This window comes from Amblyomma americanum, chromosome 1, assembly GCF_052857255.1.
Source record: "Amblyomma americanum isolate KBUSLIRL-KWMA chromosome 1, ASM5285725v1, whole genome shotgun sequence".
In the NCBI taxonomy this organism is placed as follows: Eukaryota; Metazoa; Arthropoda; class Arachnida; order Ixodida; family Ixodidae; genus Amblyomma; species Amblyomma americanum.
In genome coordinates this window covers 276,223,628-276,239,167 of record NC_135497.1, presented here as the reverse complement: position 1 = coordinate 276,239,167, position 15,540 = coordinate 276,223,628, and the positions used below count along the sequence as shown (strand labels likewise).

General features: G+C 46.6%; 1 protein-coding gene across 5 annotated transcripts in view; it reads left to right on the top strand.

The window, feature by feature from the left end:
- Window positions 1-12,442, top strand: part of LOC144115140 (uncharacterized) — a 32,686-nt gene extending 20,244 nt beyond the window's left edge. The window contains exons 2-4 of one of the 5 annotated variants that reach the window (XR_013311266.1): window positions 3,312-3,520; window positions 5,182-5,355; window positions 6,343-12,313. Coding sequence is in view for 1 of the 5 variants with exons in the window: in XM_077649316.1 (XP_077505442.1) it covers window positions 3,312-3,520; window positions 6,343-6,471 (338 nt within the window). In the remaining 4 variants the exon portion in view is untranslated. Of the gene's footprint in view, window positions 1-3,311; window positions 3,521-5,151; window positions 5,382-6,342 lie in introns of all 5 variants that reach the window. The other 4 variants (XR_013311267.1, XR_013311264.1, XR_013311265.1 and 1 more) reach the window with 4 other exon arrangements.
- Window positions 12,443-15,540: the final 3,098 nt, after the last annotated feature.

Sequence of the window (15,540 nt, the reverse complement as noted above, 5' to 3'; positions counted from 1 at the left end):
TTTTTGACATGCTAAGTCAACATTTGCATTTCTTGCCAATTTGTTTTCTTCCGTTAATTTTGAGATTGTCAATCCAGAGATCACCCATATTACAAAAAGTTCATGGTACCTGTTTCTTTTTAATGCTCCTTTTTTTTTTTTCACAATAAATATTAAGCACTTGCTTTTCGGCTGCTTCTTGCAGGAATAAAAATGCACATATTTTTCTGAGTAGGTTTTTCATGTCATATTTTACTGAACTACTGCAGTTTTTTTATGATATTTTACTGAACTACTGCAGTAAAACCGGGTTCATGCGTTGCTGGTTTCTACAATTTCCCGCTTCATGAGCTCAGAATCTCGGACATTGAAAATGTCCCATAAAATTGCACTATTTTTCTCCTGGTTAGCACATTTCCAGATAACATGATTTCCCGGCTGCTACAATTAAAATTTCCACAAATTCTTGTCATGTAATACATTTAATGAACAACCGCACATGTGCAAAATAAAAGTGGGCTGAATACAGGGACACACGACATAAGCTGGGGCGGCAGCAACCTGCTATAGTGGCTTCTCTGCAGTACTTCTCTGCAGACCCTTGACGGGGGAAGAGGGGATCGAAGGTGAACTTTTCTCTTTTTCGACTTTGAGCGATGAAATTTGGCAGACTGGCTGAAATGGCATCAAACAGTTGGAAATAGTTTCACAATGATATCTTCAGTAGGTTCTGTTTTATCATTATTTATAGCATGTTGTTCACATGATACTTTCTCGTGGAAAGCTAAGCATGACAACAAAATGGGCTGCGGGTCTGTAAATACTTTAATATTTGTTAAGAAGTGTGGTGTAAATCAAGACTCTCTTAACTAAAAAAATTTATGTGCTCTTTTTTTTGAAGAACACAGTGTGCACCCTCTATTTATGGTTAGAATATATCATGATCTAATTATCGTGTAGTAAAAACATGATCCTAAACTGTAAATCTGAGTGTCTTGATGCAAACCACATTTGAGCAGTTATAACAAAATAAACAGTATAGAAAGCAATACACCAATTGCTGTGGTATGCTTTACATGAACAAGGTGATAAGCTGGCAACAAACTTTTGAGAAGAAAATCCTGAAAATTCAAACTAGCACATACTATCCGTGTTGTGTGTAGATGCCGACAAATATATTGTTTTGAATCACTTGGAGTTTGTTTTTGGGTGAGGTATTTTCAGTACAACATAGAAAGGGTGTTGTAGATGCCAAAAACTGTACCTCTCAAAAATGACTTTTGGTGATTTTTGCGATCTGATCCCCACTTTCCCTCTTAAGGCCAGCCCGCATGAGGCGATTTTTTTTTTTGTTAAAAAGTGGTGAACGGCTGCCCGGCGTGGATTGAGAAGCGCAGACCAATCAGGGCCGACTACGTCTGACCTCCGCCCGCGTCTACAAAATGACGGCACCCGCTGAAGCGGTGCCTCTCACTTCACTACCAGCTCGTCGTTGCTGTTACAGTGCCTCATGTTCACGGCAAACAAAAGGCGCACTAAGGTTTTGCTTTGTCTGAAGATGCCCGCAGCACAAAATTTTAGCGGTGAAGTGCGCCAAATTTTCTGATTGCTTATAGAATTTCAAAGCTGTTAGACTTAGCCAGTACGCATCGTTTAATGTCGGAAAGCACAGGAGGTTCAAACATGTTAACGATTTTGGTCCAGAAAGAGGTCACAAAGGATAACTCATTCTCGTTGTCGCCGAGTAAATAATAATGGTTTAAGTGTCAACGCAAAGCTGTTCTTTTCAGAATTTTACTGAGTATATAGAATCGCGCCGTTTCTAGCAACACCGAAATCATGGCAGGAGCGGTCAGTGGCAGCCACCTGTTTTTTGCTGTATTTGGTGCGGCATGCCAACGGTACGTCGGCGTTTCATTGTGCTTGCTGCGCGAAGTTCACCGTGAAGGTTAGCTTCATGCGGGTTGCCCTCTAAAGGGGCTGCGAAACACCGCTTGAACGGATGCCGGTTATGCTTCAAATAGATTCTTCATGTCACACAGATGCTGACTCAAAGAATTACGAGAATCTATGCATAGAAACATGAGTTATTCAAACAAGAAATTTCAAAATACAAGCAAACAAAATGCTGCCCTCAACTCGATTTTCGTGTAGCTTCCCATCCCCATTTCACTCTCCCAATGACGACACTGAGGGCGACCAATCAAAACAGCCTATCTTAGCACGTGGCGGAAGTTTGCACTCCATGGTTGCCTGTTCTCTGTAACTCGTTCATGCCAAGGCTGGCAGCGCCATTTGCATGGTTAGAACAACCATGTGAACGCCCAACTGACCCAGCGATGCTTCACCATGACGTCGACGGCGCAGAAGGGAACACTGATCAGTGACGTTCTCTTACTTATGGATCCGAACTCGAGCGCGATAGACTTCGACGGTGTGACAGTCTGCGCAAGATATCAGACACATTTAGCATAGTACGTACTGCTACTGCTTACCGCCAACCATCGCCCGTCGCTCTTAGCGCTCTGGTTGGCCACGGCGAGCAAGGAGCGCGCGCTGTCGACGGGAACGTGGCGCCAGATTCTGGCGCCACCGCCCGGTGATTCTCCACAAACTGACGATGCGCACTGCCTGCTAAATGTGAAACCAACGCATCCTTCCTTGAAATCGAAACGAACGCTTATAGAGTGCAATGGCTCGATCGGATCGATTCCGCAAAGCCACTCTCAGATACATAGAGAGTAGCCATAAGTGTTTAGTGCTTGGTCGTAGGATGTTTACAGAGAGGCGCAAAGTCCTTGGATGCAAAAAGTAGCCAGTGCCTCTGGTGGCGTGTTTTTGTTTTGCTTGATTTGCAGTGCTTTCATCTAGGGCAAACTAGCTGGTTTTGTTAATGTAATATAAAACACAAAAACTTGACAAAACTTATCTCTGGTTATTAACCCAATTTGCAGCATATTTAGTCTTTGTCCAGTCATCAAGCTCGCACAAAGTGATGTCATATCAGCTGCTAAAAACCGCCACTGTATGGTGACACTGTGACACTGTCAGCACCACGAATTTGTTTTTGCGAGCTAATTAAAACATTAAAAACCACAGTATATGCGGTACGACCGATGCTAATAGCATCACTATAACTCATTCTATGCAACCAACAGGCAAAACAATGCACTGAAAATGTGTTTCGGGGCCCCTTTAAGGAGTCAGGTAAAGATGGCTTTTGTGCTGAACTCACCACAATGGGGCTAGGGCAGGAATAGGTACTTAGTGGGTCAATTACAATGCAGCATGCTCTGCACCTTGGGTTGAGCCTATTTCATTTATTGTTTCAGGCGCTGAGGACAATGCCAGTGCGCGGGATGAACTACTGGACCTTATAGTAGGCATGCAAAGCAGACGCATGGACGAGCAACGCACCAGCCTGCCTCAGCTGCCAGGTCTGCGCCGTAACAACCATAACAACAGCCTCCATCACCATCACCGTACGTCCGTGGGATCTGTGCCCGAGGATGACTTCTTTGACATGATTGTATGGTGCCAGGTGAGTGAGCGTGTATAGCAGGCACTGCCGAGCTTAAAGGACTATAGTCACCTAACCTTAGTTACATATTTTCTTTTCTTAAATGATGTGTTGACATTAGAATACATCGGTCACCATGTGGTATTCGCCAACAAGTGCTAAATAATTTGTAATTGCATTTCTTCTCATGTTGCTTCGGTTTCAGTTTCGTCATCCGAACGATGACTGTGACGTGTAGTGTACCTTTAAGTTACGTGAGACATGAAAAAAACCTGAAATATAAACGCTATTGTGTAGTTTTAATTAACTACAACTCTTAAACCAGCCTACCTTAAGAGCTGGAATGACCACAAACGACGTGTCAGCAGTTACATTGCCGTTTTTTTCGTGCCTCACGTGACCTAGAGGTCTACTACACATTACAGCCATTGTTCAGTTGATGAAACGAAAACATCGTCAAGGAATTCAGTTATAAATTATTTAGCGGTCATAGACGAATATCACGGGGTGATCCATGTATGTTGTGGGGCTCAAATAGGAGAATAAAAGCGTCTTCCACGCTTCACTGCGGCTGACAGTTCAAACTGTCCACGGCAGACCTTGCCCTGAAGGAACACGGGTTGGCACCAAAAAGGCATTTATTACTGCAACAACAATAATGCCAGCTAGCAACAAAATACACTAGGGGATTGGGGTGGTCTGACTCACCAGCAAGGTTATGAGCGAATGTTCACCGACACAAGAGCAGGGAAGAAATGGTGAGGCTGGCCAGGACGAGCTCGCAGGATTCGTGCCCGAGAAGCCTCACGCCACTGCAGAGAGCACAGTGCCGCGTCGAAACGTTTGGACCGGACGAGTTCCTGAGGTCCCAAAGAGAAAGTTCTCCCCCACGGACGCAGCATTCACGCCATCTCTGGCGCTAGTGTCGCTGCGACGCAGGTGCCTTCCTGTGTTAAAGGGAAGCTGAAGTGCTTTTTCAAAAAAATGAGTTCTCTACGTCATTTTATAGCTTTTAGTCCGCTGAAAAAGAATATCTCATTAAAAAATAGCGGTAATAAATGAAAAAGCTGTTTTTTAGATGAAAACGCGCCCCATCGCCTCGGGGCGCCGAGCGAACGCCGCTCTTGCCCGCGATTAGTCGGGACCGTCATGACGTCATCCACGGCGATCTCCGGCCGGCACCAATGGCGCTGCTTCGTAGCGCGTTGCTGCAGCTGGCTTTTAAGGAGTACATTTCGGAAATTACGGGTAATTCAAGCAGTGTTGAACAGTTTGGACTTTCGCCATGCATGTTCGAGCCATTAGCAGCTTCAGAAAGCGGCGGAACCAACGACGCCGTGGAGTGCGCCGGCAGCAAAAGTCAAGTCGCGACATCTTCACGTGTTGGAAATTTCGACTGGATGGATGGGTGGATGACAGCTTTTATTTCCACTGGAAATGGAGACCTTTTACTACTCACCGCCCCCGGCATGCAGGCCGGGAGAGCGGGGGCCGGAGCCGTCATGACTAAAGGCTAACAAAGAGATTTTATCTCTTCGCGGCATCAGCCGCAAGGCGGATTGGCTTGTTTCTGCCGAGCGGGTTCTTCTGCGCTGCGCAGCAGGGCTTCCCAGCTTTCTCTGTTATCAATATCTGCGTCGACTCCGGGGGAGTCGGCGCATTCCCATATTCTCTGCTTCCAGGTAACCGTGGAACCGCCGCACTGTCGGATCCTGGACGAGCGCGCCCGCGCAAACCTATTCCGAAATTGTTGTGAACTACAGACTACAGAAGAGAAAACTGGCGCCACCACCTGATAAGAAGCTAATAGAGAAGTGACATGGCGGCGCCTGCAAGCCGGAAATTTCGTTAACCCAGTATGGACCTTTCACTTCCTACCAGGGTAACACAAAAACCAAATCTCGACTGATACGTATGTTTTGCATAGGTGCATGCGCGTGCATATCTTTTGTGTAGGTGCAAGTGGCAATAAAAAAAGTAAATTGCGCCGAAACGTTGTGTACCGCTGCTTCATAAAAGCCTGGCCACCAACTTCTTTCCGGTGACAGTCTGTGTGTGTCTTCTGTTCCTGGGTCTTTTTTCGCTGTGTTTTTTCTCTTGGCCAACTTCTTGCAACGCCTGTAAACGTGATGTAATTCAGATCACCGGCACGCTTGCACGAGTCGCGCGGGGTCTGATGAAAACTGTAGTGCATTGGAGGCTAGGGCTTGTGCGCAGTGGTGTGGAAAAATTGCTGAATAGTGTTTCTATTCAATTCGGTTTGCACCACAACTTCACTGTTCAAAGTATTTGAGTTTTTGAATACCTAAAAACTCTGAGTAACAGTTTTAGAATGTGTTTTCAGCTTGGAACTGCCAAGTATATATGGCAGTTCTGAACTTCACTCACTGTGTTGCACTCATCACATCATAGTCATGCACTTGCCACATCAGTGAACTGGCTCTTCTCATGTCAGGTCATTTGCGAACATGCGGCAAAGGTCAGCATGTGGTAATGTCCCCACAAAAAGAAAGGTTGCGGCCCATTATGAGCTGTGCTATTTTGGCATATCCATTTTTTACGTGCGGATTGGATCCAAAGTGCAGCATGACTGGCAGCATATGCCATGGCACAGTTGACTGGGCATGGCGGGTGCGTAAGCAGATAAGCACTAGTGCTCCAGTTAGGTCACATATCATTTGTGCGTGAACATACGTCATCCTATCATTCGTGCAAAGATGTTGTAGGAGGTCTTTTGCGTGAATGCCTTCCTAAGCAGTTTAATTTGCTAAGAAATGGCATAATATGCGACTCACACAAGAGTGCATGTCCCTGGTGCTTGCTGATGGCGTTGTTGCTTACAGGGCAGCCGGCTGGAGGACCAGCGCAGCAGCATGCCCACTCTGCAGCGTGCCCCAAGTGCCCCTGTGGTGCCAAGTTGCGATCGACCCCCACGGTGCCCGACGAGGACTTCTCGCTCATCCTGCGCGTAGAGGCAGGCCACATTGAGGACCAGCGTACCTCCTTCCGGCCCCCCGATGCTGCCCCGACCACTTCGTCTGCCCCCATCCGGGCCAGCCTTAAGGGCAGCCTCAAGTCAGCCCTGCGGGGGAGCCGCCACTCCAAGTCCAAGCAGTGAGGACAACCAGTGTTGCTGGTCAGAATGTCTTGCTCACAAGGGGCGCTTGCTTGCGTGCACAGGAAGTAGCCATGTGGTTCTCGCTTTCCTGGTTGGGTGAAAGCTCAAGGCATTTGACAAATTCTTGGCAGAAGTGTGTCCGTACTGTGTTCTTTTGAATGTATATCAGCAGCAAAGAGTGAAGGTTCTAATAGTTGGCTGAGGGAAAATGCCACTGTTTGGGTGCCACCAAAGACCTGTAGCTCTTTGTTTACAGACTCAATTTTACTGTTTAAAATAACTCATTCAATCATGTTCCGACAAAGCATCAGGTGACACAAGTTGGTGCAGCAGTTCTTGTGTCTGAACATTATCTTCACAGCACTGTTTCATATGATGCCTTTAAATTAGCATAGCTAAATATTTAAGCTTAATGATGCCACCATGGCTTTTAGACATGCTGCTGTACCACCTATTCTAGTTTTGCTTGCATGCAGTGGTGGTTCAACTTCAGCAGTTATCATATTTTGATCATATGTGTTCATCAGTGTTGGATTGTGGCCAGAGACATAAATCAGTGAAAACTGCTACATTGCACAAAAGTCAGAGCCTGTGTTTGCATAAATGAGTAACCTTTTTGGAAGAATTTGTTTCTTTCTTTGTTGGTAGCTGTTTTAGTTGGCAGCTTATGTTCCTGTCTTTTGGTTGAGGCTCCGCGATACCAGTGTCGCAGCACGATCATAGGTTGTCTGTTTTAGAGCTATTATCATGGTGTATGAATGGTGGTTTTTAGAGCCTATTAATCTTGGAACTAGTGAAAATAAACAAACAGCAGCAGTGGTACAGAACACAATATAAACTTGATGGTTAAGGGGAGGCACTCCTCGGAAACATTTTTTCTCTAATATTAATGCCAGATAAATGAAAATTGCACCAGTTATAGAGATTGATCTCCTCTTTCGAAATCTGTTTTTATTTCCAAGATAGCTTGATGCTGTCATGTTCCTAGTACCATGCACAAGTGAAAAACTGTGCTTGCTAGGACACCTGCTGAACACGCCAGTGAGCACGAGAAAGCAGTGTAAAATAGTTTTTCTTGTTCCTTATACTCCACTAAGTGGAAATAAGCAAGGACCTGTGTCATGCACCATTTTACCGGAATTTAAGCTCATGCTTGCTTTTCAGAAGGCAGCGCATAATTATTTTGGGGCCTTTCATACTTATAAACATTACCAATTGTACTGAAACCTGGATACTTGCATTCTACCTACCTAAAAGATTATGCATGCCAAATTTGGTCTTGATCAGAGTACAACAAGAACATAAAAGGTTGCATCCAACAGCCATTTTTGGTCCAAAATAAGAAGTTGAGAAAAACGCAATTGAAAGTTGCAAATGTCGGTTACTACTGTTCTACTAAGTATATTTGCATGAAAATTGGAGACAATGCAGGCCAGAGCATTCTCCTAGAGCATACAACTTTAGAATAGGCCTGCACCATATGTTGGTCCCTCAGAGCTTTTCTTAGCAGCATCCTGAAGACAAGCCTTCTTGGCTAGACGGCAGCGACGAGCCCTTGCCTCAGCTGTCTGCTTTGTGGACATGCTTGAAATTCTGCACTTGTCACAATTCTTGCCCAGAGTGAGAAGTTCTCTTGAAGGAAGAACACCCAGTTCCTCCAGCACATTCTCAAAGGCCTTGTGTCCTTGGTTAAACCATAAGACAGCAAGTGATGTTGCCATCTCCACAACTGTGCGCGAGGCGAACCTTGTCTTGGGGCACAACAGCCAAATCTTACTGTTGAGTGATTCGGCTGCATTTTGTGTTTTCCCCTTCACACAGCGAGAGAGCAGTTGTTCGTCTGTAAGCCTCTTGTATGTGGGCAGCATTGCCTTGCCCTGGCTGTTGGTGAGAATGGGGGTGTGCTGGGGCTGCCTGACCCAATGCTTCTGCCCTCTTGAACGTGCACCATGAGTCCTCTCCATCTGGGCAAAATTTGTGGCTCTTGGCTGCATCCGTCGAGCATGAGTGGAAGAAGGATGCCCAAATTGCACGATACATGCCATGCACACTTCCTCTGTTGGCAGTGATGGCTACTTGAAAGTAGGTCTGCAGCTTCTGGATGACTGCATCTGTGAGCTTCTGGCCTCTTGGCATCTTGAGCTTTCGCAGTGCAGTCCCAAGCCGCTTGGAAACGTGGTTAGTACAGTCCTCTTTTGTGATACACACACCGTTGTGCACACTAGGCGCTGACACAGCTGTAAAGGCCTTGCTGTCTCCGTCACTTAGGAAGGTTGTGAATTTCAGGGGAGTGCTGTAGGACTCTGTTCTATTCCATATCCTCAGAGCAGCATTTGTTTCCATGGCATGTGCTGAGCAATCAACATTTTTTTCACACACTGGCATGTGGAAGGCTTGCCATATTTCCTCCTCCCCTTTATCTTCAAATTCCTTGTGGGTACTGCAGCTCTGACAGTAATTAGATAAAACTTCAAAATTGGCAAAGCCCTGTTTCTACAGAAATGGCTGTGCCTACACCATTATGGCTCTTATCTCCTCTCTTTTGCCATGTGCCATCAAACATGACAGCTATATTGGTAGATCCAACTTCCTGGGCTGTCACTTTGCGAGCCAACTCCAAGTTCTCGGCCACTGCCTTCATAGCCGCGAGGTGTACCTTCTTCGTGATGGCGTTGAACGATTTCTGATGCATCGGTTTTGGTAATCTAAGGATTGCACAAAATCGGACCAGTTGGTTGTGTCCTACTCCAACAGAGCGCGCCGCAACCACGGCTTTGATGTTCATGGCGAAGCTCTCCCTAGCGCTGGCAGATGGACGCGCTTCACCGTTGCAGTCGCCCGCCGGAGTTGCGTGCCGCGATGAATACGTCGACGAAACAACGGATGCGGGACATGCTTCATTGCTGCAACGCAACTCCAGAAACGACGCGAGTCCTTTCCGCTTCCCAGCCAGCTCGTTGATCGTAAGCTCGCATCGTCCGCACTCCGGGCGCGCTGCGCCGCTCACAAGGTCATTCACGGCACCGATCTCGCAGATAAAAGTACTCGCTGGCTCTTCACCACCCCTACCTTCATTTTCGAAGAACCCTATCTTCTTTTCCGACGCGCTAACAAAATTGTGAACGCTTTCGATGAAGTTCGAACATGCAGCCGGCTCCGAAGCGTCAGAAGCGTCGCCTCGGCTGAGGTTAGGCTTAGCTGCCGCGGGCATCTCCGTCGCGCGCCGCTTCACTTTCCTGTGGGTTCCCTTGAATTTATGCTTCGTCCGAAACTTGACACTTTTCTTCTCGGCATCCATACTAACGATAAGCAGAAATATTTGGAATAGCTTGCGGAGCACGTAGGGAGAGGTGCGCGTCGTAGAAGATCAGACGCCGTAGTGCCGCTTTGTGAGCTAGGAGCCAATGGCGTGGCCACGATCGAACCACATGATGTGGAATCTCTCGGTTTTGTCGGTTGAAAATGCTGTTTTTATTATTTCTTGGCATTTTGCGCAGCGGCAAAGCCCGCCTCCGGGAGAAAAAGCATAGGCCTAGCTGCTAACGCAAGCCCAGGGCAGTACGATTCCCCGAATTGACGCCTCACGCGCTTGAAAATGGGTCAGATCCGCACCTTTTCTAGCCACCGCGAGTACATTAACAGGGCTTTTCGATAATTTCCAGATGACTTATGGCTCTGATTTTTGCATATATGAAAGAGGAATGTTCAAGTTTACTAAAGCAGTCAAAAACACGTGATTTTTTTACTGAAAATCGCCATTTTTCGGCCCGCGTCTCCCCTTAAAAGATGGATTTGCAGCTGAATGTCAAAAATTTGTCTAGCTTGTTTTCTTGCCAAAAATTTTTTGACGTCGGCCATGGGTTCTAATGTTAACTTGAGTTTTCTGCAATTCGTTTAACAAAAACAGAATTTAAGATGCCCGAGTTGTTCCAGCGGACTTTATTCAGGCTACTGCAGAATATTCAACTGTTTCCTTGACTAATTCCTCATTACTCAAAGCAGCTACTGTGATCTGCATTTTGTGAAGCTTTTACTACCAGCAGAGGCAGAAAACTTCTTTTGCAGCTGCAGAACTGCCTCTGGGTGTGAAAATTTCTCTAGCACTTTAATACCTTAACTGCTTGGACCACCGCTGCGTGCAGTGACACCACACAGTACACAGGCCTCTAGAATTTCGCCTCCATTGCAATTCGACCGCCGCGGCCGGGATCAAACCTGCGCATTTCGGGTCAGCAGCCGAGTGCCATAACCACTGAGCCACCGTGGCGGCGCAGTAATTGAAGACCTTATTGGGTCAACTGCAGTATACTAAGTCAAGTAAGCAAACACTGGTGCCACATCTAAGAACAATATCATTTGATTTGTTTTGGAACAATAGCCATGATGAAACAGTAATACTTAATGAGTATTAGACATGAACTCTGAAGTTAGAACGTGAATCATGCCAGCTGATAACATGGCCCAGGTAGACATGTGGAGTGTGCATTCTGGTTTATACGAGCTCCTTGTTTCATCCTGATCCAGAAGAACAACACACAATACATGTGCAAGTTCAAAGGTTCAAAAGATGGCTGTGAAATTTCTTAAACTAGAACTAAGAAATGCACATCTGGAAACAAAAAATATGATACATGGTCAGACTCAATGAGGGGCATGTAGATAATTCTTTTTCCAGTACCAAATCAAAAACAAATAGCATAGCTTTGCTGCCAAATCAAATATGAATAGAATAGGAAATTAAATTCATCAAATATGAATTAAATATGAATTATATTTAGTGAATATTTTACTGATTTGACTTGCAGCATGCAAATGTAAACCGTGAAGCACTAGCGGTGGCGTATTGCCTACGAAGTTTTAGCTAAAGCTTGCAAAAGACAACTCTGGTCTCCAGTAGGGGGATGTAACACAGAATATTAAAGTGACACTTGTGGACAATTTTTGTTCTTAATAAAAATCGGCTGTGTAGCACTTTTGGCTACACTTGTGTTTGTTCAGTGGCAGAAGTTGCATTTATTGCACTAAAATTAATTTCAAAATGAAACAATTTTTTTCCTGCCACTTTATTCAATCTGGTGGGCTTCTTAAATCAATGGCAGTGTCTGCTGTTCACTTCTTAATGGCGGATCTGCGGCAATAACAGTCTTGATGGTACCACAACTTTCCCAAGAAAATGACCAATGGCACTGAAATCTGTAACTAAGCCTTTTAACTTAAAAAAGCTCTTTTTTCAGTGAAAGTAGCCTTTTTTATTATTAGAACATGATAATCTATTCTTAAGGGCCAACTCCAATTTGTACTTGGTGCCCCTTTGACTCTATGATGGCCATGTGATGTTCATAAACATTAATAAACTCACACTACTGGTGACGACAGGGAATGAACACCATATCTCAGTAGATGATATGGGTGCGAGTTATGACTCATGGTCTCGGAGATTGGACCTTGAGGCAAGGTTAGCTAAACCTGGCTGAATCCTGCTGTGTCGCCCAACCTTGGAGGCACTGTATGAGCATTATGAATGCTGATGCAGAAATGGACCATGTTGCGGCGCTGAAGCTTCCTGTCCACATAAACCATTGCGGCAGCACGCAGTTTTTTATCACAGTTGGCTGTTTTCGAAACAGCCATCGAAGAAAACTACCGTATTTACTCGAATCTAACGCGCCCTTGATTGTGATGCGTACCCGTTTTCCTTCGCAAAAAAAAAAAAAGTACCACGCACCTCACGCTTTCATACATTAATACAACTTTGTCTCGTTTGGAAAAACAAAGGTTTAATCTCGATGCGCTAAAGTTGCGATAATAAAACACACACACACACACAAAAGGAAATGGCCAATCTTGCCAAGATTGTTTTCACTCGTCGTGGCTGTCAGACAACTCCTTATCACTGTCGACGGACCAAAGTGTTTCATCCTCGGTGCCGTCCATGGCATTCGATATACCACATTTTTTAAAGGCCTTGCTGACCATGGCAGACGGTATCGTGCACCACGCATCTATCGCCCATCCAATGAAGTCTTGCAGCGAGGGACGCTTAATTCTGTTGCTGGGAGTGAATTCATGGCTGCCATTCACAAGCCATTCGGTGTAGAGCGCCCGAATCCTGTCTTTAACTGGCTTGTTTAAACAAACATCGAGCGGCTGGAGCTGGGATGTCATGCCGCCGGGTATCACGACAAGGTCGGTGTTGCATGCAGCGAGCTGGTCCTTGATGCGTTCGTCGAGATGGCACCTGAACGCGTCAAGCACAAGCATCGCACGCAGGCCCAAACTGCCGCCGGGTCTCTTGCGCCAGACATGATCGATCCAGTTGGCGACCAAGTCCGTCGTCATCCAACCGTTTTCATTTGCGCGCACAATCACGCCACTCGGAAAAACGATATCTTTCGGGAGCGTCTTGCATCTGAATATAAGATACGGGGGCAGCTTGTGTCCATCCGCGATGCAACAAAGCATTGCGGTGACGCGTGCTTTTTCGTGGCCGGAAGACAACACGCGCACTTGCTTCGCCCCCTTCTTTTCAACAGTTGTGGTGGCAGGCATGTCGAAGTAGAGCGGTGTCTGATCGGCATTTCCAATCTGGCCGAGATGGTAGCCGTTCCTGCGGCGCAAATTCAAAACGTACCGCTGAAAACTGTGCAGCTTTTCTTCAAACTCCTCGGGCAACTTCTGGCATATCCCCGTCCGCCTTCGAAGAGAAAACCCTTTTCTCTTCATAAAATTTGACAGCCAGCACCTGCTCGCTTTGAAGTCGCTCCGCGTGAGCCCCGTTTGTAGGGCTAACTGCATCGCCCGGACCTTGAGCAGATCAGTCGTCACTGGCCGCTGCGCCACTCGCTGCTCTTGCACGTATTCTGCGAGCCGCTCTTCTATTTCGGCGAACCGGCCCTGCTTCGGTCCACTGAAACCCTTTCGTGTAGCCTTGCTGGCGAAAATCTTTTCCTTCTGCTTGCGCCAGTCCCGCACGCACGTTTCTGGAACTCCGAGTGCGCGTGATGCGGCCCGATTTCCGTCAGTCTCTGCACGCATGATGACTTTCCTTTTAAATGCGGCATCATGATGAACTCGACGTATCTTCGCTGTCGGCACGTCCATGCTGGTAGATCAAACGCAGAAAACGGGTAGACTAAGCACGAGGAGGACGCTACTGCAGCTATGCTGGCTAGGCATAGACAGCTAGGCTCGAAGTGCGTACGAGGCGGCCATTTTGAAATGCCGATGGCGATATGATATCGGAGATTTAGTGTCGTACTCGATTCTAACGCGCACCCAATTTTTGGACCCGATATATCGGAAAAAAGGTGCGCGTTAGATTCGAGTAAATACGGTAAGTTTTTTTTACTATTTGTACAGATGAGCGCACTTTCCTAATAGTGCTCGGATGGGGCAAAGCTAGTGTAATTTTTCTCAAATACTTGTAGGCATGCGGCGATATTGTGTGGAGAATGCATGCAAACACCATTACCTATGTGCTGTACTGAATACGCTCTGCAGAGAGCAGTGTTAGCTGTTCCTTTAAAAATTTCACAGCCCCTTTCTTGTTTTCATTAATGCTTGCTTCCAATTTGTATAGAAGGGAATTTACTGCAAGCGACAGGTGGCGAGAACTACAACGATCGCCAGACTCGTCAGACAGCATGCACAGGTTGTTCAAAATTTCCAACAAGGAGCTTGCTTTGCAAACCGAGCCTGGTACGACAGGGCCATCAAGATTCTTGATCGCAGATCCTTGGTAGCAGGCTGAGACTTGGAGGTTTTCGAACACTGTCAATGACGCCTTCAACCAAGGTTCGCTATCCTTGGTGATGTTCGGAAACATCGTACACTTTTCTTTATGAATCGCAGTCCACTGCACTGACACTGAGGCCACTTGCAGGCGCGCCTTTAGTTCTTAGAGTGACGAAAATTGGTCTCTCTCCTGCTCCGCTTCATATGACGCCAGTGATCCTTTGACCGCACGGGCGAGTTGGGAAGCTTCTACAGTAAAACCTCGTTAATTCGAAATCGCTTAATTCGAACTTCCGGTTAAGGGGGGACACGGGTCTTTCGGGCCGAAAAATCTCGAAAAAATCAGTTTTTAGAAAATGTTATTTTCGAAATCAGCAGCCATTTATCTACCTTTCTGTTAAATTTCTCGCCTCTAAGGTCAGTATTTTACTCACAATACCAATTTATATAATCCATGTCGCCCGAATTTGAGCTGAAATCGGCGCCGAAACAGCAGTATTTCGCAAAGCGTAGCTCCCGTTTCATGCGCGGCACCGCAGCCATCTTGGTCTCATTTGAAAAAGCCGCCTTTCGCCTTCAATTTCCCGCCACTACGACTTCCGTTCGCCCATTGGTTGGTGAGAAAATAGCAAAAAAGAAAAGGTAGTATTCAAAATCCTATTGGCTGCCGCGGATCACGTGACAGCAGGTCGTCATCCGATTGGTGGAGCGGGCTGGCAACGTCTGCTTGACGCGCCCGAGCCGCGGGGAGACGCGACTCTTTGTGCCGGACCGTGCAGTGCAAGAAACGCGCAGCGATGCCTGGTTCAGCGCGCAAGGTGCACTCAAGGCATAAATTCGGCAAGAAAAGGAAGAAGTCGCTGGTCGATAACCTCAAGAGACGCCCTGCTGTGCGCCCCGACAATGATGAAACTCCTGCGCTGAACGATCGTGTCGGCGAGGCCGCGCAGGTAGGCCTAACGCGCTCCGCAGCACGGGAAGCTGTAAGCGGCAGCGCCCGCATCCGCCGTGATACAGTGATGCTGGAGCCCTCAGATGTGCTCCAAAATAAGACGAAGACTGAACAAAAACTGCGAGAACTCGCCTCAACTCCAGCAACGGAGCGGAAGTCTCGTTGTTTACGTGACGGCAGCGCGTCGGACTGTCTGCTCGACGAGGCAAGCTTCACGATCGTTTGTTTGGAATCGCT